Consider the following 23,862-nt stretch of genomic DNA (forward strand, 5'->3'; position numbering starts at 1 on the left):
ATTAAAGCGCAGGTTTGTATCGCTTGTCGGAGAGGGATTTCCTCGGGCTGCTAGTCGATGAAGAAAAATCGATCGGACTTCCGTTCCCATTTTTAAGTTTAAAAATCACTGGACAATTTAACAGTTGGATTAAAGTAAAAGGCGACTTCGAATGCCCTCAACGCCTACAACGTGATGGATCGTAATATCAGGACAAAATAAAAGGTAAGTCGTTTATTTCACATATAATCTTGCTTCTTGGGGTGGCTTTAATCAAATTTTACGACGCGAAAATGTTATTTGGGCCCCATACGAACCGGCAGTGTCTTTGCCTGCCGATATGGGGTTTAAATTCACGGCAACGGCAACGTTCCAATCGATCACATTCCAGAAACGCCCACTCGCAAGATGATTTAAACCCTCTTTTTATTTGGACGATCATGTCATAAGAGGATCTAAATCGTCTATATTGTGTTATTGCCTATCCATAATCAATATTTCTATACTAAATATCCACAACAGTTTTAGTCACATGTATTGTGCAATAAATAGTAATTTTGATTATATAGAGAGTGGATGTTTCCAGATTAATTTTTGGGAATTAAACATTAAATTCCTTCCATCTGGCATATAAGTTCATGACAGTGAGATTTAAAAATCATGTTATATTGTGAATTCTTGTGTGAATGGGATTTGTTTGTTATTTGGATACTTAGGCTATTTAAAAAATATATCCTTTTCTTAAGAAATGAATAAATGTTTAGATCTAGTAATTGAATTTAGATAAATTTAATTGATTAGATGAATTTAATTGATTTGATGAAACTGATGAATATGAATTTTTTGTTGGGTATTTACTATTTGTTTTAGCGTTTAACTTTATAATTTCTACCTTTTTTCTAAAACTGCAAATAATAACTTGTTTCTGTTAATGCTGTTCAGGGTTTTTTTCTCTTTACATTTTAAACAGATGTCTCCGAAGAAGAAATGCAAAATTGTCAATCCAAATGCCCAGCAAAAGAGACTGATTTAGACAGCATTCGCAAAGATTATCCGAATTTGGACTACTCCAAATGTGATGATCTACAGGACATTGTTAATGGGGAAAGTAGTGGGCAGAAAGGCATGTCATGAGTGGTTTGAAGAGCAAATACTTGTAGTTTACAATGCCAAAATTGAAATGTTGAGGAAAAACAAGGTGTACAGAGTTGGTTATTGGTTACAATCTGAGGAGTATGATGATGCTACTGATTATGATATGCCAATGTACCAGCTAGCAACTGATCTTCTCCATAAAGACTTGGTCTATTGCTAGAAATTTTAATTTATTTACCTATCTGTTAACGACATAGCATATAATACAATAATATTAAAATTCTGATCTTGAGAATATCACATTTTTGAATTTTCAAGGCAGTCTGGGTGTTTATTACTATTTCCGTCGCAAGTCAATTTTGTAATTAGCTACAATTAGGTAATTAACTAATTATTTGCTTTAATTTCAGGTCATCCAAGTAAGATGTTTTATATTTGTTTCAGAATGCTTCAATCTATAATAACTGAAAATTTCATTCAGTTCTCATAATTTTTAATAAAGTTATGGGCTTTTGACTGTCCTCGATCACAGCTTTTGTGTTAAGTCAATGGAAAAGCAATAGGGAACAAGATGCTAATTTCCAAGTATAAAAATGGCCATAACTTTTTTAATACTGAAGATATGAAAGTGAATTAGGTGTCAAATTAAACTTCTTTTTATGCTTTATCTGATGGGATAAATTGCAGACTTGATTTTTAAAATCTCAAAATGTTGTAACATTGCTAACAAGAGGTGGTCTTGCATAATGTTCAGCATAGACATTGTGGCCGGTAGGGCCTCTTCTTGCGCTGAACTGTTCTATGTTCGATAAGATCAGTGATATGTGAATTCAGAGCAGTGAAAGATTTAGAAAGCAGACATGTTTTAATTTGTAGAGGTGGAGAAAAAAAATCAAACGTCTTTAATTGTGTGGAAAGCCAGTGTTGATGCATGGCACAGATTGGTAGATTGGATTGTTAATGGCAGCTAATTTGTTTGAAGGAATTGTGAATAGCATGAGGGTAGAGGAAGGAAGGCAAAAGTTCTGCTGGAGACGCACACAAAATGCTGCAGTTAACCAGCGGGTCAGGCAACATCCCTGGTGAACGTGGATAGGTGATGCTTTGGTTGGGGACCCTCCATACAACTCACCCTAGTTGGTCTACTAGTTGCACTGTTTGCATCCTTGTATCCCTTCATTACCACCCCTTCCATAGAGCCACTATGGGCTCCACCCTTCCTTGGTTATCTGTTGCCGGTCCAGGTTTGTTCTGGCCTTTTCCTTCCTCCAGTTCCCTCCCTTTTACTTTCAGTCTGAAGAAGAATCCTGACATGAAACTTCATCCACCTTTTTTCTCCAGAGATGCTGCCTGACCCGCTGGCTTACACCGGCACTTTGTGTCTATTTTCAGATACCATGCGCTTCTGCTGGAACTGTGAGGTGTGGAAGAGAACAGCTGGTGGGAATCTAAAATGGTGGGGGATCCTGTTAATCTCCCGACACCTGTGGAGAGAGATAAAAACATGAGTTACGTTAGAATAAGACAGGGATTGAAAAGCAAAGAAAATGTTGGAAATCTGAAACAAAGACGGAAAAAAAACTAGGACCCCTCAGCAGATCAAGGAGTATCTGTGGAGAACAAATGAAGCCTTGGCGTGATGACACTGTACAACTGCAGTAGAACCTTCCTGCTCCTATACTCAAATCCTTTTGCTATGAATGCTAACATACCATTCGCTTTCTTCACTGCCTGCTGCACCTGCATGCCTACATTCAATGACTGGTGTACCATGACACCCAGGTCTCGTTGGATCTCCCCTTTTCCTAATCGGCCACCATTTAGATAATAGTCAGCTTTCCTGTTTTTGCCACCAAAGTGGATAACCTCACATTTATCCACATTATACTGCATCTGCCATGCATTTGCCCACTCACCCAGCCTATCCAAGTCACCTTGCAGCCTCCTCGCATCCTCCTCACAGCTAACACTGCCCCCCAGCTTCGTGTCATCCGCAAACTTGGAGATGTTGCATTCAATTCCCTCGTCCAAATCATTAATATATATTGTAAATAGCTGGGGTCCCAGCACTGAGCCTTGCGGTACCCCACTAGTCACTGCCTGCCATTCTGAAAAGGACCCGTTTACTCCTACTCTTTGCTTCCTGTTTGCCAGCCATTCTCTATCCACATCAATACTCAACCCCCAATACCATGTGCTTTAAGTTTGTATACTAATCTCTTATGTGGGACCTTGTCGAAAGCCTTCTGAAAGTCCAGATATAACCCATCCACTGGTTCTCCCTTATCCACTCTACTAGTTACGTCCTCGAAAAATTCTATAAGATTCGTCAGACATGATTTACCCTTCATAAATCCATGCTGACTTTGTCCAATGATTTCACCACTTTCCAAATGTGCTGCTATCCCATCTTTAATAACTGACTCTAGCATTTTCCCCACTATCGATGTTAGACTAACTGGTCTGTAATTCCCCGATTTCTCTCTCCCTCCCTTTTTAAAAATTCATTGAGATCATGGCTGATCGTTCCCAATCAATAACCCGTGCCTGCTTTCTCCCCATATCCCTTGATTCCGCTAGCCCCTAGAGCTCTATCTAACTCTCTCTTAAATCTATCCAGTGACTTGGCCTCCACTGCCCTCTGTGGCAGGGAATTCCATAAATTCACAACTCTTTGGGTGAAAATGTTTTTTCTCACCTTCGTCTTAAATGACCTCCCCTTTATTCTAAGACTGTGGCCCCTGGTTCTGGACTCACCCAACATTGGGAACATTTTTCCTGCATCTAGCTTGTCCAGTCCTTTTATAATGTTATATGTTTATATAAGATTCCCCCTCATCCTTCTAAACTACAGTGAATACAAAAAGCATAGTCTTTTTAATCTTTCCTCATATGACAGTCCCGCTATCCCAGGGATCAATCTCGTGAACCTACGCTGCACTGCCTCAATCACAAGGATGTCCTTCCTCAAATTAGGAGACCAAAACTGTACACAATATTCCAGATGTGGTCTCACCAGAGCCCTATACAACTGCAGAAGAACCTCTTTACTCCTATACTGAAATCCTCTTGTTATGAAGGCTAACATTCCATTAGCTTTCTTCACTGCCTGCTGTACCTGCACGCCAACTTTCCGTGACTGGTGTACAAGGACACCCAGGTCTCGCTGCACCTCCCCCTTACCTAACCTAACCCCATTGAGATAATAATCTGCCCCCTTGTTTTTGCCGCCAAAGTGGATAACCTCACATTTATCTATATTATACTGCAAAATAGGACGTACATGGTAAATGATAGGGAATTGAAGAATGCAGGTGAACAGAGGGATCTGGGAATAACTGTGCACAGTTCCCTGAAAGTGGAATCTCATGTAGATAGGGTGGTAAAGAAAGCTTTTGGTGTGCTGGCCTTTATAAATCAGAGCATTGAGTATAGAAGTTGGGATGTAATGTTAAAATTGTACAAGGCATTGGTGAGGCCAATTCTGGAGTATGGGGTACAATTTTGGTCGCCTAATTATAGGAAGGATGTCAACAAAATAGAGAGAGTACAGAGGAGATTTACTAGAATGTTGCCTGAGTTTCAGCAACTAAGTTACAGAGAAAGGTTGAACAAGTTAGGGCTTTATTCTTTGGAGCGCAGAAGGTTAAGGGGGGACTTGATAGAGGTCTTTAAAATGACGAGAGGGATAGACAGAGTTGACGTGGATAAGCTTTTCCCACTGAGAGTAGGGAAGATTCAAACAAGGGGACATGACTTGAAAATTAAGGGACAGAAGTTTAGGGGTAACATGAGGGGGAACTTCTTTACTCAGAGAATGGTGGCTGTATGGAATGAGCTTCCAGGGAAGGTGGTGGAGGCAGGTTCGTTTTTATCATTTAAAAATAAATTGGATAGTTATATGGACGGGAAAGGAATGGAGGGTTATGGTCTGAGCGCAGGTATATGGGACTAGGGGAGAATACGTGTTCGGCACGGACTAGAAGGGTCGAGATGGCCTGTTTCCGTGCTGTAATTGTTATATGGTTATATTATATCTGCCATGCATCTGCCCACTCACTCAACCTGTCCAGGTCACCCTGCAACCTCCTAACATCCTCTTCATAGTTCACACTGTCACCCAGCTTTGTGTCATCCGCAAACTTGCTAGTGTTGCTCCTAATTCCCTCTTCCAAACCATTGATATATATGGATATATATGTTGCGGCCCCAACACCGAACCTTGCGGCACTCCACTCGCCACTGCCTGCCATTCTGAAAAGGGCCCGTTCACTGCTACTCTTTGCTACTAAGTAGAACCATAAAGGGAGGAAGGAAGGCAAGGTTGCTACCCAGACACCCACTTCCTTTTTGACTGTCCATGAATAACAGATCTGAGCATTGTACTAGTAACTCTTCTCAATTCCTCATTTCCAAACAGACCCAGACCCTAGCCCTTTGTTAAGGGTCACAATGGAGAATTAAAATACACCAAAATAATATGCATTCCAAACCAATTTATATAATGAATTGACGCTTTAGTTTAGTTTAGAATTACAGCATGGAAACAGGCCCTTTGGCCCACCGTATCTATGCCGACCAACAATTACCTGTGTTATCCTGCTTTCGCATACACTCCCTTTTTCAATGGCCAATTAACTTCCAAACGTGCACGTCTTTAGATGTGGGGAGATACCAAGCCACACGGTCACAGGGAGAACATGCAAACTCCACGTAAACAACACCTGAGATCAGGATTGAACCGAGGTCTCTGGCACTGGGAGGCAGCAGCTCTACAAGTTGTGCCACTGGGAGGCAGCAGCTCTACAAGTTGTGCCACTGTGCCACCCTACATGCTGTATCAAGTGCATAATGAAACTGATCTCCACTATGCCTTATTTCCATGCCCTTTCCAGCACGTATTCATCTTTCCTTGAAGTGTACAGGCTAGCATCAGGTAACAAATGTGTTCCCTTTTTACAGATGTCCATTAGTTGGTTTTGTCCCGAAAGTACACAAAAAACATTGATAAGAAGGGAAGGTGAAGTGTGGCAACAAGCCAGGAGGAATGGTGGCCAGGTGGACACCAGAGAGAGAGAGAGAGAGAGAGAGAGGTGCGGGGTGGGGGGGGGAGGTGATGGGGTGTGGGGTGTGGGGTGTGGGGGGGAGGTGATGGACAGGTGGGAGGATGGGAAGGAAACAGAATGACAAGGGAGTTATTGTGGGAAGAAGGGGGTGTGTGAAGATGGATAGGAGTAGAAAAAAGGACAGACGTGAGTTACCCGAAAATGGAGAATTCAATGTTCAATGTGTGTACTCCTTGTTGTGTGAGACAGACCCATGCTAACATTCCCCAATGCTTTTCCTGACCCTACAAATCTTCTCCAGTAATTTCTCCATGGCCTATAGTTTGTCCCTGTTGCCTCTCACTCACCTGACTGCTGTAGAACCTCCACCATTGCCACAACCCACAACTATGACCGTACCATTATCTCCTCCAGCTCTCGCCCTTCCGCTACCTTGTGGCGAGGCTGTCGTGACCTGCTTCCCGAACCGATCACGGAACGCGAGGGCATGGGAGGTAAGTTCACAAACTGTTCAATCTTCCACTGCTACCATCTTGTAAGTTGCCTTGGAGGGTCATGCATGACAATTCTGGTGTTACGAGTGAGTGGACAGTATAGGCTTGGATGGGATCAAGTCGGGGAGCAGTATGTAAGGGACCACCCATACCTGGGTTAGTGCAGAGAGGGGGGGGGGAGGGGGTGGTGAGGTGAGGGATGGCTGTAAAATATTCCTTCAGCATAGGACGTCGTAAAATCTTTTCTCCTTTGTTTCTTGAACATGTTTCATCATGTCTCGGCTGAAGATACCAATATATCTAATCTAGGATCTTGTAATTAAAACTGTAAATAATATTCCAAATGTGATTTAAATAAGGTTGTTGCATGTTTAACATCTCCATTCATTCGAATCCTTCTCCCTTGAAATAAACCCAAATGCTTGGCTTATTAATGGCCATGACTATATTCTCTCCTCTGTAATAAAAACAGGAAAATATTCATATTCAGCAGGTCAGGCCATATCTCTGGGAATGGAAGCAAAGTTATCGTTTCAGAACTGAAAAGGAGACAAAAGAAGCTTGGCAAACTGACCATAAGACAAAGGAGCAGAATGAATCCATTCAGTCCATTGAGTCTGCTCTGCCACTCAATATGGCTCATCTACTTCCCTCACAACCCATTCTCCTGCCTTCTCTGCATAACCTTTGAGACACCCTTACTAATCTAGAACCTATCAATCTCTGGCTTAAAAACATCCAATGACAGCCTCCACAGCTATCTGTGACAATGAATTCTACAGATTCACCACCCTCTGGCTAAAGAAATCCCTCCTCATCTTCATTCTAAAGGCATATCCTTTTATTCTGAGGCTGTGCCTTCTGGTCCTATATTAGTTTTGTTAATTTTAGTTGAGTCTAGTATAGTTTATTGTCACGTGTACCGAGGTACAGAGAAACGCTTTTGTCCCGTGTTAATCAGCGGAAAAACTATATATAATTACAGACTCACCCACTACTGCAAGAGTCCTCTCCACATCCATTCTATATAGGTGGGGAAAATAGGAGAGGGGATGGCTCTGGCCATGAGGGTAAACACCTGGTCAATGAATGAATGGGAGCAGTTCCAGAGTGAGAGCCTCGACAAAAGCACATAAAAAAAAAGAATGGGGGTGTGGCAGAGCAGGAAGACTTGCCCAGCAGCTCAGGATAGGCATGTCCTCCATTCCCAGAGGATTAGAAAAAAGGAAAAGGGAGGTGGAGTAGCAACTCCGATTTCTGGCAGATCAGCTTGTCTTCTGTCCGGGCACAATGCAGCATTCGTAACCCAATAATACAATCAACAACTGTAAGTGTGTCAGAACTGGCCATTTTTACTGTGGGGTTATCCATCTGTAATCCTGATTCAGGATTCTAACCCACAACATTAACAGTTTCACCCCCCACCTCCAGATGCTGCTCAACCTGTTGAATTCCTCCAGCAGGTACACATAATTGGTGGGGTACACCTCCATCCCCCACCAGGATGGCCTCGGAGCCCTCCAGTTCTTCCTCGACCAGAGGAGCAACCTATACCCAGCCACTGACACTCTCCTCCGCTTAGCGGAGTTGGTCCTCACCCTCAACAACTTTACATTTGACTCCTCCCATTTCCTCCAAACACAAGGCGTAGCTATGGGCACACGCATGGGCCCCAGCTACGCCTGCCTCTTTGTCGGGTACGTTGAACAATCCTTGTTCGAGACGTACCAGGGCCCCATCCCCGACCTCTACCTCCGTTACATTGACAACTGCTTTGGTGCCACCTCCTGCACCTACACACAACTGACTGACTTCATCCACTTCACCACCAACTTCCATCCGGCACTCCAATACACCTGGACGATTTCCGACACTTCCCTACCATTCCTTGACCTCACCATCTCCATCGCAGGGGACAGACTCCTGACCGACATACATTACAAACCCACTGACTCACATGGCTATCTGGACTACACGTCTTCCCACCCTGCCCCCTGTAAAGACTCCATCCCCTACTCCCAATTCCTCCGCGTACGCCGCATCTGTTCCCAGGATGAGACATTCCATACCAGGGCATCGGAAATGTCCTCGTTCTTCAGGGAACGGGGATTCCCCTCCACCACCATAGATGAGGCTCACACCAGGGTCTCATCCATACCCCGTAACACTGCTCTCTCTCCCCATCCCCGCACATGCAACAAGGGCAGAGTCCCTCTGGTCCTCACCTTTCACCCCACCAGCCGGCAAATACAACACATAATCCTCCGCCATTTCCGCCACCTCCAACGTGACCCCACCACTCGCCACATCTTCCCATCTCCCCCCATGTCTGCCTTCCGCAAAGACCGCTCCCTCCGCAACTCCCTCGTCAATTCTTCCCTTCCCTCCCGCACCACCCCCTCCCCGGGCAATTTCCGTTGCAACCGCAAGAAATGCAACACCTGTCCCTTCACCTCCCCCCTCGACTCCATTCAAGGACCCAAGCAGTCGTTCCAGGTGCGACAAAGGTTCACCTGTATCTCCTCCAACCTCATCTACTGCATCCGCTGCTCTAGATGTCAGCTGATTTACATCGGGGAGACCAAGCGTAGGTTGGGCGATCGTTTTGCCGAACACCTCCGCTCAGTCCGCAATAACCTACCTGAACTCCCGGTGGCTCAGCACTTCAACTCCCATTCCCAATCCGACCTCTCTGTCCTGGGTCTCCTCCATTGCCAGAGAGAGCAACAGCGGAAATTGGAGGAACAGCACCTCAAATTCCGTCTGGGGACCTTGCGTCCCTATGGCATTAACATTGAATTCTCCCAATTTTGCTAGCCCTTGCTGTCTCCTCCCCTTCCTTAACCCTCTAGCTGTCTCCTCCCACCCTCCCATCCGCCCACCCTCGGGCTCCTCCTCCTCCTCCCCTTTTCCTTCTTCTTCCCCCCCCCCACCCCCCATCAGTCTGAAGAAGGGTTTCGGCCCGAAACGTCGCCTATTTCCTTCGCTCCATAGATGCTGCTGCACCCGCTGAGTTTCTCCAGCAATTTTGTGTACCTTTCACCTATACACTAGTTCTGTCCTGCACGCTAGGGACAATTTACAGAAGTCATTGACCTACAAACCTGCACATATTTGGAGTGCGGGAAGAAACCGGAGCACCCGGAGAAAACCCTCTCAGTCACAGGGAGAACACACACACTCCCTTTCCTTTTTGTGTAGGAAGGAACTGCAGATGCTGGTTTAAACCGAAGAGAGACACAAAATGCTGGAGTAACTCAGCGGGACAGGCAGCATCTCTGGAGAGAAGGAATGGGTGACGTTTCGGGTCGAGACCCTTCTTCTCCAGTCTGAAGTGTCTCGGCCTGAAATGTCACCCATTCCTTCTCTCCAGCGATACCAGCTGTCCCGCTGAGTCACTCCAGCTTTTTGTGTCTACCCTCCCTTTCTTTTTCTTCTGTTAGTTGTTGCCACCGTTGAGATGAGTTTAACAGACGACGAATCAGAATCACCAGCATGTCATTAATTAATACAAACAGTCAAACTACTCCCATTTCTAACTTTCCAAAAATTCTCCTCACTTACAGCCACTTCCATTTCTGACAAGAAAAATCAAATTAACCTTATTCAATTATCCGCAAGATGCAATTCCAATACAGCGAATCAAATGAATTGTAACAACTAATTTCTATTTTCATACCTGCAAGGACTGAAAAACATAGAACAGGATACCTGGATTGCTTTGATTGTAACAGGAGGTAACTAATAAATAAAAAAATACGCTTAACAAAATCAGTATGCAACATCATTCCATTATATATCAGCTGGAAATATTGTATAAAGTGGTTTTCCAAATTAATGATTTTTTGATATTACAATGTACGTTTCAAGCATTGTTAGTGCATGCCAGAAGTAGCCATTGGATACCCGTGTGAAGAATCACTTGCATATTTCTTAGCCCGATAAACTGAACATTCCAAATAAATGAATGGTCAAAATTGTATACACAGCAATTGGCAACAAAATGGAGATAAATTAAAAATAACAATTTGCATTTACATAGTTGCTTTAATAAAGCAAAACTTCATAAGCTGCATCGTGAAATTTATCAACAAATATTATTGTATTTGAACAGATGCACCAAAGCCTGATTATGTTGGATGGATGTCACAAAGAAGTGTAAGGGTTTTAGGGTAGATTTCCAAATGATGGCACTGCATGACTGCACATAACTGATAAGAGTGATTAGGATGATGATTTGCAAGAGGTATGAGGAGAGTAGAAATCCCAAACATTTCCCGAGATGGTGGAGACACTAGGACATGGAGGGATGAAGTCACTGAAGGATTCAAAAATGAGAATAAGTATTTTAAAACTGAGGAAACAATGTACGTCGAGGATTTATGGTCAGGGTGTGTTACAAGTGACTGGCAGCAAAGTTTTGGATGCACTCTGATTTACGGTGTGAGGATGGTGAGGAGAGCATTAGATGTGGCACAATAGATTTGCAGTACCAAAGGAGAAGAGATACTGGCAGCATCAGGGGTGATGTTCCAATGGTGAAAGTAGGGAGATCCATTGATGCAGTGTTTATGTGGTTAGAGGTTCATCCGAAGATCATTGTTGCAAGTGGTCTGTTTCAGTTGCTTACACTTTCCAGGGAGAGGATGGAGTTGGGAGGTGGACAATGGAGTTTGTGGCATTCTTGAGTCCCCCAACTGCATCAAAGACTGTGGTTTCAGTCTTCCCAATATTTAGTTCAAAGATCTTTCTGCTTAACCATTACTGGATGTTGAACAAGCAATGTCACAAATTACAGATGGTTGAGGAATCATAAAAATGTCACTGATATGCAGATTAATCCTTTATGTTGCAGTTATTGATACTATTGCCAAAGAGCAGCCTTGGGGTAATAAATAGGATAGATTTGGGGATGCAAAGGAGAAGTGAAAATCCATCGCAGATGTTTTTCTAACCTTGACTGCTTAGATAAGAGAGGACTGGTGAGAACAGCTCATCGATCTGGATAACAGTGAAGACCTACAGGAGAAACGTCACATTGTAGACCATGTCGAGGGTTGTAGACAGCTTGGGAAAGTGAGGCGGGATAGTTTACTAATGTCACAGTCACAAAGATTTTGATAAGTGGTTTTCATCAGGGCCATTTCATCGCTGTGGTAGGGGAGAACATCTAATTTCAATAATTTAAGGAGTTCAAACATGAGGTTGTAAGAATTTTGGGTATGGATTTAGGAGAGAATATGCAGAGTCTTTCAAAGATAAAGTAATGTTGTAGATGAGCTCATTGTTTACAAGGACATACAATGCAAATCGTGAGCATTTTGACAAGTCTATTTGTAAATCTGAAGACTTCCCATTTTGTTAAATGCTCTGTGTTTTTTATTCTCTTGATCAAGGAGAAGGATCTTACTCACATGGCTAGCAGCTTATATGCCTGGGTTTTGGTATTAATATACACTTGAAATCTGCTTTGGAGAAACAAAACCTCCACTAGCCATGGGTCACATTAAAATTCTTTTTTAATAAGATCTCATGATTCATTGACATAACATTTGCCACCCCCAACCAACCCCCACTCAAAAAAAAAAAAATTCAACATCACACTTTTACACAGTAGAGGATTCTGTACAGGTTTAAAAAGAACGGAGCTCAGGTTCCAAGCACTGCTTAAGGTACAGAGTAAAAATTAAATCTAGAAAAAAATTGTATCCAATGAACACATCTGTTTAGAGTTGACAGTACAAATAATTAGTTAGATATTGTCTGGTGCAATATCATTGTTTTGTTGATGAATTGAAAACTGTAAAATGAAATAAAAATACTTCAATATTCTGTTAAACAAAGAGCCATTCTTTACAGGAAGTAGACCCAATGGTAAGCCTTATATTTGGACTTATATAAAAACCTATTTACATGAAACCATTACAGTTTGTATCACATCTACATGTACATCAGCACCGTAATGCAACAGCAGTGCAACTACAAAACTAGGTCTACTTTACTTGGTCCCTAAACACTTTATTTAACAGCCTTTTAATATTTAAAAATTCATCTACTGCTGGCTGCCAAATATTTCATCAAACTCTTGAATCCAGCCTTCCGTTGATCCACTTTTGATTAGAGAGTCCATCAGAGCGACACTGTCTGATAAATTAGAGAAGGAACCAGCCCCTGATTGACCGGCATAATTGAAGGACAAGTCCTGACCTGTGGTTCTTGTATGATACACTTGACTTGGGTTACTTTGTGCATAGCAGCCTCCTGCCAATTGTTGGCCTGTGGCCTGGTTAAAACCAGCCATACTGTGGACCGTCTGGGTCATGCCAGACATAACTATTTGTCTCGACTGGTTGGTCCTTGGCTGTCCTCCAAAATGAGGCATCATTTGTCCTCCAACAGCAGCAGCAGACTCTAGGATTGGCTGACCCATTGCCTGGGAAAAATGTTGCTTGGTCATCTTGGGTTGACCAGGTTGCAATGGATAAGCTGATTTGTTGTTGAATGGATTGAGCTCATTGTTAGCCTGAGTTCTATTGGGCAGGCTCTGTGAACTGTGTTGCTGCCAACTCTGAGCCGGAGAACCAGAACTTGCGATTAGTTGTAGTCTTTGAACTTGAGCCTTGGACATCTGCTGCCCTACTGGCCCTTTCACTTGCTGCTGTTGGGCCAACACAGGGTTTCCAAGTAAGTTTTGTCCATAACCAGGTGCCATTCCAACCCCTTGTCCTGCAACAGGCTGTTTCTGCATCTGGCTCACGTTACGTGCCATGGTCGCATTACTTTGGTTTGAATGCTGAAGAATTTGGTTCATGCCTGGACTGATACTGTACATTCCTTGTTGATTGCTCTGGGCATTATTGTAGGGCACAATGCTAATCTCTGACTGCCCAGTGGTGACTGGTATCGCACTGGTATTCTGGACCGATGACATCGGCATCATGCCCGGATTCTGTGCCATCATTCTGGGACTTCTCACATTCTGGAGAGCTTGACTCCTTGCAGTCGCCAGCTCCTGGGCTGTCCCTGTAATGCAAATAAATAAACAGACGTATAATTTTACTGCATTGTGTTAAAACAGTTTAAATTAGATTCTTTCAGATTGTGATCAGACTTTGTTAGTCTTACATTAATAATTTGGCATTAAGTATTTCCCATATTTCACAGTAACAGTTCCATTGGGGACGACAATAATGATTTGTGTCAAGGTACACTTAATGGTCTGATTCTCTTTGGTGTCTTGGTTAAGTGAGAATTACTCAAAAGATGCGACTACAGACATATTGTGAATGTTTATAAAGACATACTATTTGTGCAAACTGAGGTTTTAGATGTAGCTCACCTGGAGTGGCTCTCACAAACCCTAACACCTCATCTCTTGGCAGGATGTGAGCAGAGGTGGCAGAGATTCTGGGATTAATAAGGATTTTTTACTCCTTGATTTCCATTGGGAGAAAGGGCCACTTTCCATGTTCTCCATCTAAGCACTCTCAGCTCTCATCCCCCACTTCCTCCTTCCCTGATACGATAAAGGATTCTGTAAACCATCATCCTTATGTTCCTTGTGACTCCAAGATCAAGCCATTGCTTCTATGCCAATGATCAAGTGCCTACCCATATGAAACCTACATGAATCTTATATCTCGTCTTTTATCCCAATCCACTCCTTCCCCGCACCACATATTCTCCTGCACACACGTACAGTTTCCTCCATAATGTTTGGGACAAAGACCCATCATTTATTTATTTGCCTCTGTACTCCACAATTTGAAATTTGTAATATATATAATCACCTGTGGTTAAAGTGCACATTGTCAGATTTTAATAAAGGCCATTTTTATACATTTTGGTTTCACCATGTAGAGATTACAGCAGTGTTTATACATAGTCCCCCCATTTCAGGGCACCATAATGTTTGGGACACAGCAATGTCATGTAAATTAAAGTAGTCATGTTTAGGAAATTGTTGCATATCCTTTGCATGCAATGACTGCTTGAAGTCTGGGATTCATGGACATCACCAGTTGCTGGGTGTCTTCTCTGGTGATGCTCTGCCAGGCCAGTATTAGAGCCATCTTTAGCTTATGTGTGCTTTGGGGGCTAGTGCCCTTTAGTTTTCTCTTCAGCATATAAAAGGCATGCTCAATTGGGTTCAGATCGGGTGATTGACTTGGCCACTCAAGAATTTACCATTTTTTAGCTTTGAAAAACTCCTTTGTTGCTTTAGCAGTATGTTTGGGATCATTGTAGAATGAACCGTCAGCCAATGTGTTTTGAGGCATTTGTTTGAACTTGAGCAGATAGGATGTGTCTATACACTTCAGAATTCATTATGTTACTACCATCAGCAGTTGTATCATCAATGAAGATAAGTGAGCCAGTACCTACAGCAGTCATTCATGCCCTGGCCATAACACCCCCACCACCGTGTTTCACAGATGAGGTGGTATGCTTTGTATCTTGGGCAGATCTTTCTCTCCTCCATACTTTGCTCTTGCCATCATTCTGATATAAATTAATCCTAATCTCATTTGTCCACAAGTCCTTTGGGTGGGGGGAGCGTCACAGGAGAGGACTGGTTCCTGAATGCAATACTCCACCACTCATCCATAGGTCCCAATATTCAGCACTCCCTAGAGAGGGAGGGGGGCAGTGAGGGAGGGGGGGCAGAGAGGGAGGGGGGGGCAGAGAGGGAGGGGGGGGGGCAGAGAGGAAGGGGGGGGCAGAGTGGAAGGGGGGGGGGCAGAGTGGGAAGGGGGGCAGAGTGGGAAGGGGGGGCAGAGAGGGAAGGGGGCAGAGAGGGAAGGGGGGGGCAGAGAGGGAAGGGGGGGCAGAGAGGGAAGGGGGGGGGGCAGAGAGGGAAGGGGGGGGCAGAGAGGGAGGGGGGGGCAGAGAGAGGAGGGGGCAGAGAGGGAGGGGGGGGGGCAGAGAGGGGAGGGGGGGCAGAGAGGGAAGGGGGGGCAGAGAGGGAAGGGGGGCAGAGAAGGAGGGGGGGGCAGAGAGGGAAGGGGGGGCAGAGAGGGAAGGGGGGGCAGAGAGAGAGGGAGGGGGGTAGAGAGGAAGGGGGGGGCAGTGAGGGAAGGGGGGCAGAGAGGGAAGGGGGGGGCAGAGTAGGAGGGGGGGGCAGAGAGGGAGGGGGGGGCAGAGAGGGAAGTGGGGGGGCAGAGAGGGAAGGGGGGGCAGAGAGGGAAGGGGGGGGCAGAGAGGGAAGGGGGGCAGAGTGGGAGGGGGGGGGGCAGAGAGGGGAGGCTGGGCCATGTAAGTCGCAGCTCGTGGCTGCGCGTTGAAAACTCTGCGCGAGCATTGTGACGTCATCCAGCTGGCTTCAGCACATTAAATTAAAAAAAGATGTCAGATTGGTGCACAATTTTTGTAAAAAACTCGGGAAATAATGAATCAAATTTACAGATGAGGGGAGTTTTGAAATCATGAGGTAAATCTCTACCGGAATATGTAAACATTTCACCGTTACTGCGTCGTGTTTTTGAAGAGATGTGAATCAAAGAAAAAGTTCAAGCAAGCAAACATCCCCACAAATAAACATCCAAGATCAGAGTTTTATATTATACTAGACCAAGTGCAGACCCGTTGGGTCTGTTCCTCCAAGCCCGGTTGTGTGTGTATGTGGGGGGGGGGGGGCATGCGGTGTCACACACACTGATCACTCCCACACACATCTGATTTTTTTCTATTACAAGTCTCAAATTGTGGAGTACAGAGGCAAATAAATAAATGATGAGTCTTTGTCCCAAACATTATGGAGGGCACTGTACATTAGGGGCAACTTACAAAGAATAACTTACCACCCACTACATCACGGCATGTAAGAAAAAACCATTGAACAAGGAGAAATCTGCTTGTCAGTGGGACAACATTCAGCACCCAAAGTCAGGATTACACTCGAGCCTTTGAAGCTGTAAAGCAGCATTGTTAACTACTGCCTTTGTTACTTTGTATTGTAGATGCCACACAATTATATTGTTTATCCAGCTTAGATGTAACTACTTATTTATGAATTACTTCCACCAAAATCCCATTCCTTTCTAGTTCATCAAATTGCTTTTCCTCGTGGCTCTTCGATCGAGAGTGTCACAGTGGTGCAGCTGGTTCACAGCCACCTCACATGCACCAGTGACCTGGTTCGATCCGAGCCCCGGCTGCTGTCTGTGTGGAGTGTGTAAGTCCTCCTTGTGACCAAGTGGATTTCTGGTTTTCTCCCATATTCCAAAGGCAGGCAGATCAATTGGCCTCTGTAAATTGCCCTCAGTGTGGATGGAGTGAATGAGAAAGTGGGCTAATGTAGAACTAGTGTGAACGGGTGATCGATGGTTGCCGTGGACTCGGTGGGCTGAAGGGCCTGTATCCATGCTGTTTCCCTGAACTGAACTAAGAATAAGGAAAGATAGACACAAAATGCTGGAGTAACTCAGCGGGAAAGGCATCATCTCTGGACAGAAGGAATGGGTGACGTTTGTGCTCGAGACCCTGCTTCTTGACCCGAAACATCACCCATTCCTTCTCTCGAGAGATGTTGCCTGAGTTACTCCAGCATTTTCTGTTTAAACCAGCAACTGCAGTTCCTTCCTACATACTAAGAATAAGGAAGCATTGCTTGCTTGCGATACTCTGCTTTGACACAAGGTTTAATCCATATTCATGCCTTATATCTGGTGATTCCTATGTATGCTTGTTTGAAGATGTCACCTTACCTGGACAACAGTGTCTCCAAGTATGATCTTAGAGTATTTGTTTGGAAACTGAATACATCTTTCTGAACGTTCAACCCCCATGAACAATCCTTGCCCAATAGAGCAGGATGTCCACTCTGGTGAGCTTCGGCAAGGTTAGGTACTGGATCTTTTATTGTATTGTACATGGTTTAATACTTTTAAAACTTCTCCTAAATAAATTTGCAGACTGCCTATGCTCCTTACAAAAGGCACTTGACTGAACTTTATTTTTTCTTATTTGTGTCATTATCCTTAATGGGACAACCTGCCATTGTATCAAACTATATTACTAGTGACATGCTATCAATCAGGGCTATGACCATCAGTAGAATGAATGCTGTACAGATTAAATTCTGCTTCACCTGCGTTGATTATAATATTGTATGAGATCTCTTCTTTGTTACTTACGAGAACTTCTCTCTTTGTGCTGATATTGCTTTTGAAAACATTGTTGCCATCTGCTGCCTTGTGTTTAGGTTTGCAAGCTGCTGCAATATGCCCCTTTCCTCTGACATATGTGGCACACATGGTTTCATAAAAGGAACAAAGACATGAAGAATGACTGTCATTGCAACAGTAAGTCGTACTGTTGGCACGTGCAGTCATAGAGCTGTAGAGTGATACAGTGTGGAAACAGGCCCTTCGACCCAACTTGCCCACACCGGCCAACATGTCCCAGTACACTAATCCCACTTGCCTGCGCTTGGTCCATATCCCTCCAAACTTGTCCTATTCATGTACCTGTCTAACTGTTTCTTAAACGTTGGGATAGTCCCAGCCTCAACTACTTCTTCTGGCAGCTTGTTCCATACACCCACCACCTTTTGTGTGAAAAAGTTACCCCTCAGATTCCTATTAAATCTTTTCCCCTTCACCTTGAACCTATCTCCTCTGGTCCTCGATTCCTCAACTCTGGGTGAGAGATTCTGTGCATCTACCCGTCTATTCCTCTAATGATTTTAAACCTGATGCCGCTCATGTTTCAGAGGGAATCTTGGCCGCTGCTTTTTGACTGCGTCACCCTCTAGCAATCAAGGGCAATCAAATGCCACAATGATGTTTTCCCTGACCTTTCCTTCAGCTACTGATCCCAATCAGGACTGATAACTATCACCATCACCATCTGTCATGTGTTCGAGGATAAGTGAATAATTCTGAGAATGTTGGATAAGTTCCAACTAGTAGAATATTTGTGAGACACTAGGATCTTCAAGACATGGATCGTACATATCTTATTGTGACTTAAAGGCAACCCACGGGGAACAAAGGGTGCTTTTGTGGAGAGAAATAGACAGATAATGTTTCGGGAAAGGACCCTTCTTCAGACTTTTGCCGTTTGGCCCTTCGCTCCACAGTTGCTGCCTGACCCCCTGAGTTCCTCCAACATTTTGTTTATTTTGTTCAAGATTTCAGCGTCTTCAATCTCTTGTGTCTCCAATGGATGCTTATATTATATACATACTATAATGATGCCAACATGCCCTATGCCCATACATCTTAATTACTTCATAGGTAGCACATTTGCAGTCACCAATCGCATTAGGCTCAACGCTGAATTGATTGATAGGCTGTACCTAACTGCTATAACTGAATTTGAAGTTCCTACATTGGGGGTACATTCAGGTAAATGTCCTTCTCTCCAAAGACTTGGAGAAATAGAGGCATACAGCACAGAAACAGGCCCTTATGTACAACTCCTCCATGACGACCAAGATGTCCCATCTAAGCCAGTCCCATTTGCCCACATTTGGCATATCCCAATAAATCTTTCTTAACCATACACCTGCTCATGTGTCTTATAAATGTTGTTATTGACTTGCACCAATATGTTTATAGCTGCAGCTAAAGACTCCTCACACCCTTGTAATGGACTGTTCGAACTACTTCCCTCCGGCAGACGTTACAAGGCCTTCTACGCCCGAACTTCCAGACTCAGGAACAGCTTCATTCCCAGAGCTATAGCTGCTCTGAACTGGCCTTGCTGAGTGCCACTCAGAAGTATAGCAAACTCAGGAGTATAGCATCCCAGTGTCAAAGTGACACTCATAGTCCAAGGCCATATGTTGAATAAGCCATCCCAGATAGCACTCAGTAAAAGACTGTTCTGTGACATTCGCATCAACAAATTGTCCAGCTATGAGCATCTCCAACCAGAAAGTCTCACCACCTATCCTAGGTGATCAATAGTATTGATCAAAATAGTATTACCATTGATGAGATCCCACCACCAATATAACATGCATAAAGTACATCAGACCATGAATACAGGGATGTACTGCTGACATTTTATAAGGGGCTGGTCAGACCACATTTGCAGCATTGTGAGCAGTTTTGTGCCCCATATCCGAGGAAGGATGTGCTGGCGTTGGAGAAGGTCCAGAGGAGGTTTACGAGAATGATCCCAGGAATGCTTGGGAAACATATGATGAGCATTTGGAAACACTAGGAATCTGCTCACAGCAGTTTATTATGATGAAGGGGAACCTCATTTAAACTTACAGACTAGTGAAAGGCCTGGATAGAGTGGATGTGGAGAGGATGTTTCTATTAGTGGGAGAGTCTAAGACCAGAGGTCATAGCCTCAGAATTCCTGCTATCTAACTGGAGCTTTATGTACCTGTAAATTCCACCAATGAGTATTCCAGCTCACTCAAGATCCAGGTCAAAAATGCATCAGCGTTTATAATTTGTTTCTGCACCAGCCTAACTGAATCCGTCTACTTTAGTGATTGCTGTATCTGGCCATCTGAATGTTTGTATTCATCAAAGTTCCCAGCTTTAGACATTTTTTGTTTGCTTTTTGATCCAAATGGGTGAGCTTACACTTTCCTGTATTAGATTCTGTATGCCAAAATGTTGCTCACCCACTTAAATCCATCAACATCTTTCTGCAGAATGTCCGCTCCCATCTACACAGCACCCCAGTGGTGTCTGCAACTTTAGAAATGGTAAATCCTGAGCAATGCATCAAAAACCTTTTAACCTGAATTGTCTGATACATTGGGGTGAATGAAGAACATTGCAAACCTCGCCCTTAGACTTAATTTAGTATTGCTATGTTCTGTACTTGAATCAAATTCACTTCAATGTTTCAATGGTTCATTATTATCACATGTTTACATGTACAGTGAAATTGGACACAAAATGCTGGAGTAACTCAACGGGACAGGCAGCATCTCTGGAGAGAAGGAATGCGTGACGTTTCAGGTCGGGACGCTTCTTCAGTCTTGATGCGAAACGTCACCCATTCCTTCTCCACAGATGCTGCCTGGCCCGCTGAGTTACTCCAGCATTTTGTGTCAATCTTCGGTTTAAACCAGTGTCTGCAGTTCCTTCCTATACACTGTACAGTAAAATTATTTTTTTGCATACAGTTCAGTTAAGTTACTTACTTCAGTAAGTAAGTTCATTCCTCCTTTTGATTTTAAGTTTTCTGTGCATTATGAGAATCAATTCAAGAGAATTGTCTGCCATTTCTGTCATTTGGAGCAACTCTTGCAGCTACCGGTAATGTATCACATTATTCCCAGCCATCCTCTTTCATTTAATATATTTGTGAAAGTCTTTTGAGGTTTTTCACTCTTGGTATGTGCTATGTTACTTTGCCAGGGCATAATATTGTGTTCACTGACTTGAAAAATGGAAACAGAACCAGTGCCGTTCCACTCAAAAGATCTGAGATTTGAATTGTGATGGAGATTGGCTGACGTCCTGTCATAACCTAAGTGGAGATGCTGGGCAGAAGGCACAGGCAGCAGCAACTCACTCCATTTCCCTGAGATTCCCACTGAAGTTACAGCAGGAGATCATGAGAACCTCTGCAGAATTGCTCCATCCAGCAGTCCCTGTCGGAAAATCTTTGTCAAACCTTGTAGGGGGTTGTTCTGGGCCCACTTTTACTGTGTCGTATCATTGGGTAGCTTGCTGCGAATCACTGTCACAGCCCTCATGAACAGATAGCCATATCAATAGCTATAGTGCAATGTATAAGTGAGACAGTCTTTAGGAGGAGCGGACGTCAATGGTAAAAAAAAAACAAATTGTAAAAGTTCTTTGCAAAATGTGTGGTAAATGTGATGCTCTTTAGGATGAATAACTTCATCCTTTTGCAGTTTGTTAATACATTATTTCTAAAACTATTAAAGGGCCTGTCCTACTTAGGCGACTTTTTAGGCACGTGCAGGAGACTCTGTGCTCGCCTCATGATCGCCACATGGTCGCCACATGTTCGCTGGTGGTATCTGGTGAGTCTCCTTCATGGTCGCGAGGAGTTCCCGCATTCTGGGAACTAGTCGCGGCCTCAGTATGGTCGCCGCAAATCTTTCAACATGTTGAAAATGTTTCTGCGACCGAAAATTGGTGGCCATGGAGAAAATCGATACTTTTGTAGTGATACGTGCAGTGGTAGCGGTGTCACCGTGACGTTGGAGGTAGTCGAGGTAGCCGTAGGTAGTTTTAGTTAATCTCCTTTGCTGACCGGGCATTTTCATTGGCTCATTGGGGAAGAAAAACGTGAGCACGAGTTTCCAGAACCAAGGAAAACTGACTGGTAATGTTGACTGCCCGCCAAACTTCACAGTGGTGTATCTCTGGCTTATTAAAGGTTGTCTGGCTTTTTTAAAGTATCTCCACTCCTTCTTCCGCCTCCTCCCCCTCCCATTCTTCCCCCTTCCCCCCTCTCCCCCCTCCCCGCTCTTTTAAAGGACTTACCGTACACTGAGCTAACCATCTTTAACCTTCCTGTTCATCGCGGTGTGTGTCTATATCACCTTGGCTTTGCACCGTGTGAATTTCAGAAGAAAGGAAAGGGTGGAGGCAGTGGGCTGTGGGAGAGCTGGGAAGGGGAAGGGAAAGATGGAGAAAGCAAGGACTACCTGAAATTGGAGAAGCCAATGTTCATATCGCTGGGGTGTAAACTACCAAAGCGAAATACGAGGTGCTGCTCCTCCAATTTGCGGTGCGACTCACTCACGGCCAGAATGAACATTCACTTCTCCAATTTCAGGTAGTCCTTGCTTTCTCCATCCTTCCCCTCCCCTTCCCAGCTCTCCGACAGCCGACTGTCTCCACCTCTTCATTTCTTCTTCCCGCCCACCCCCCCACCCCCACATCAGTCTGAAGAATGGTCTCGACCCGAAACGTCACCTATTCCTTCGCTCCGTAGTCTTACCCGCTGAGTTTCTCCAGCATTTTTGTCTACCTAGATTTTTCCAGCATCTGCAGTTCCTTCTTAACCTATAACAACTCAGGTATACTCAAGTTTAAATAGTGGAACACGGCAGGTGTACGTTGTTGCTTCTTGCAGGCATTTAAGCTCATGGCAAATTAATCCACTTTGATTTTCCCTCATTGAGATAATGGCCTATGGTGTCATGTTGTTTTACAGACACCAACTAATCTATTGTGAAAATCAAACCAACTGTCAATGATGGAAATCCAAAACAAAATCTAAATACTAGAAATATGCAACAGGTCAGGTAGCATTAGAGGAGAGAGAAACAGAGCTAACGTTTCCATTCCAAGGTGTTTGTCAGACCAAATCTTTAGTGTCATAGTTTGTTTAGTGATAGCCCTCATGAAGACTGAGAATGCTTCATTTCATTAAAAGTAATATATAAATGACTACCCCTTCTGTGTGATGTAGGTGTCATGTACCATGTAGCATTTATTGCCTGTTGCTAAAAGCTCTGGAGATGGTGGTGGTGGTGGTGGGTGGTGAAGGTGCTGTGTGAACCAAAATGATCTGGGATCGCTTTATACTTCACTGGCAGAGAGTATGGGATGTTATCATCTCTCCATCAACCATGAACTTCAGATCTGAACAGGAACTTAACATTCCCTTCATAAGTTCATAAGTGATAGGAGTAGAATTAGGCCATTTGGCCCATCAAGTCTACTCTGCCACTCAATCATAGATGATCTTTCTTTCCCTCTTAACCCAATTTTTTTTGCCTTATCCCCATAATCCCTGACACCCAATAATCTATCTATCTCTGCCTTAAAAATGTCAAATGACTTGGCCTCCACAGCCTTCTGTGGCAATGAATTCCACAGATTCACCATCCTCTGACTAAAGAAATTCCTCCTCATCTCCTTCCTAAAGGAACGTCCTTTAATTCTGAGGCTGTGACCTCTGGTCCTGGGATCTCCTACTAGTGGAAACATCCTCTCCACATTCACTGTATCCAGGCATTTCACTATTCGGTAAGTTTCAATGAGGTCCCAATCCAATTGAAACAAATCAACTATTTGTCTTTTGTAAGAACGTGGATTGAATTTGGGTCTTTACAGATCTACATAGCACACAGCCCCATACTTATAGTGAAGATATTCCTGCGCAGACAGTACTTAAAGGATCCAACAGGCAACTTAAGTTTGTGGATAATTACATGTTAAACAGTATTACAATTTTCTCTTCAGTTTAAAGGATATCTTTCCCTTAAACTTATGCAAAGTATTCCTCACAACTGAGAAATGTGACTGGTGAAGCATCTTTCCTAA

The 23,862-nt window shown here is 43.8% G+C and overlaps 1 protein-coding gene across 2 annotated transcripts in view; it reads right to left on the reverse strand.

The window, feature by feature from the left end:
* Positions 1-12,135: 12,135 nt before the first annotated feature.
* Positions 12,136-23,862, reverse strand: part of maml3 (mastermind like transcriptional coactivator 3) — a 517,266-nt gene continuing 505,539 nt past the window's right edge. For both annotated transcript variants that reach the window (XM_033048977.1, XM_033048893.1), the window contains exon 5: positions 12,136-13,657. In XM_033048977.1, coding sequence (XP_032904868.1) covers positions 12,687-13,657 — 971 coding nt within the window. In that variant the 3' untranslated portion in view covers positions 12,136-12,686. The remainder of the gene's footprint in view (positions 13,658-23,862) is intronic.

This window comes from Amblyraja radiata, chromosome 1 (genome assembly GCF_010909765.2).
Source record: "Amblyraja radiata isolate CabotCenter1 chromosome 1, sAmbRad1.1.pri, whole genome shotgun sequence".
NCBI classification, from domain to species: Eukaryota; Metazoa; Chordata; class Chondrichthyes; order Rajiformes; family Rajidae; genus Amblyraja; species Amblyraja radiata.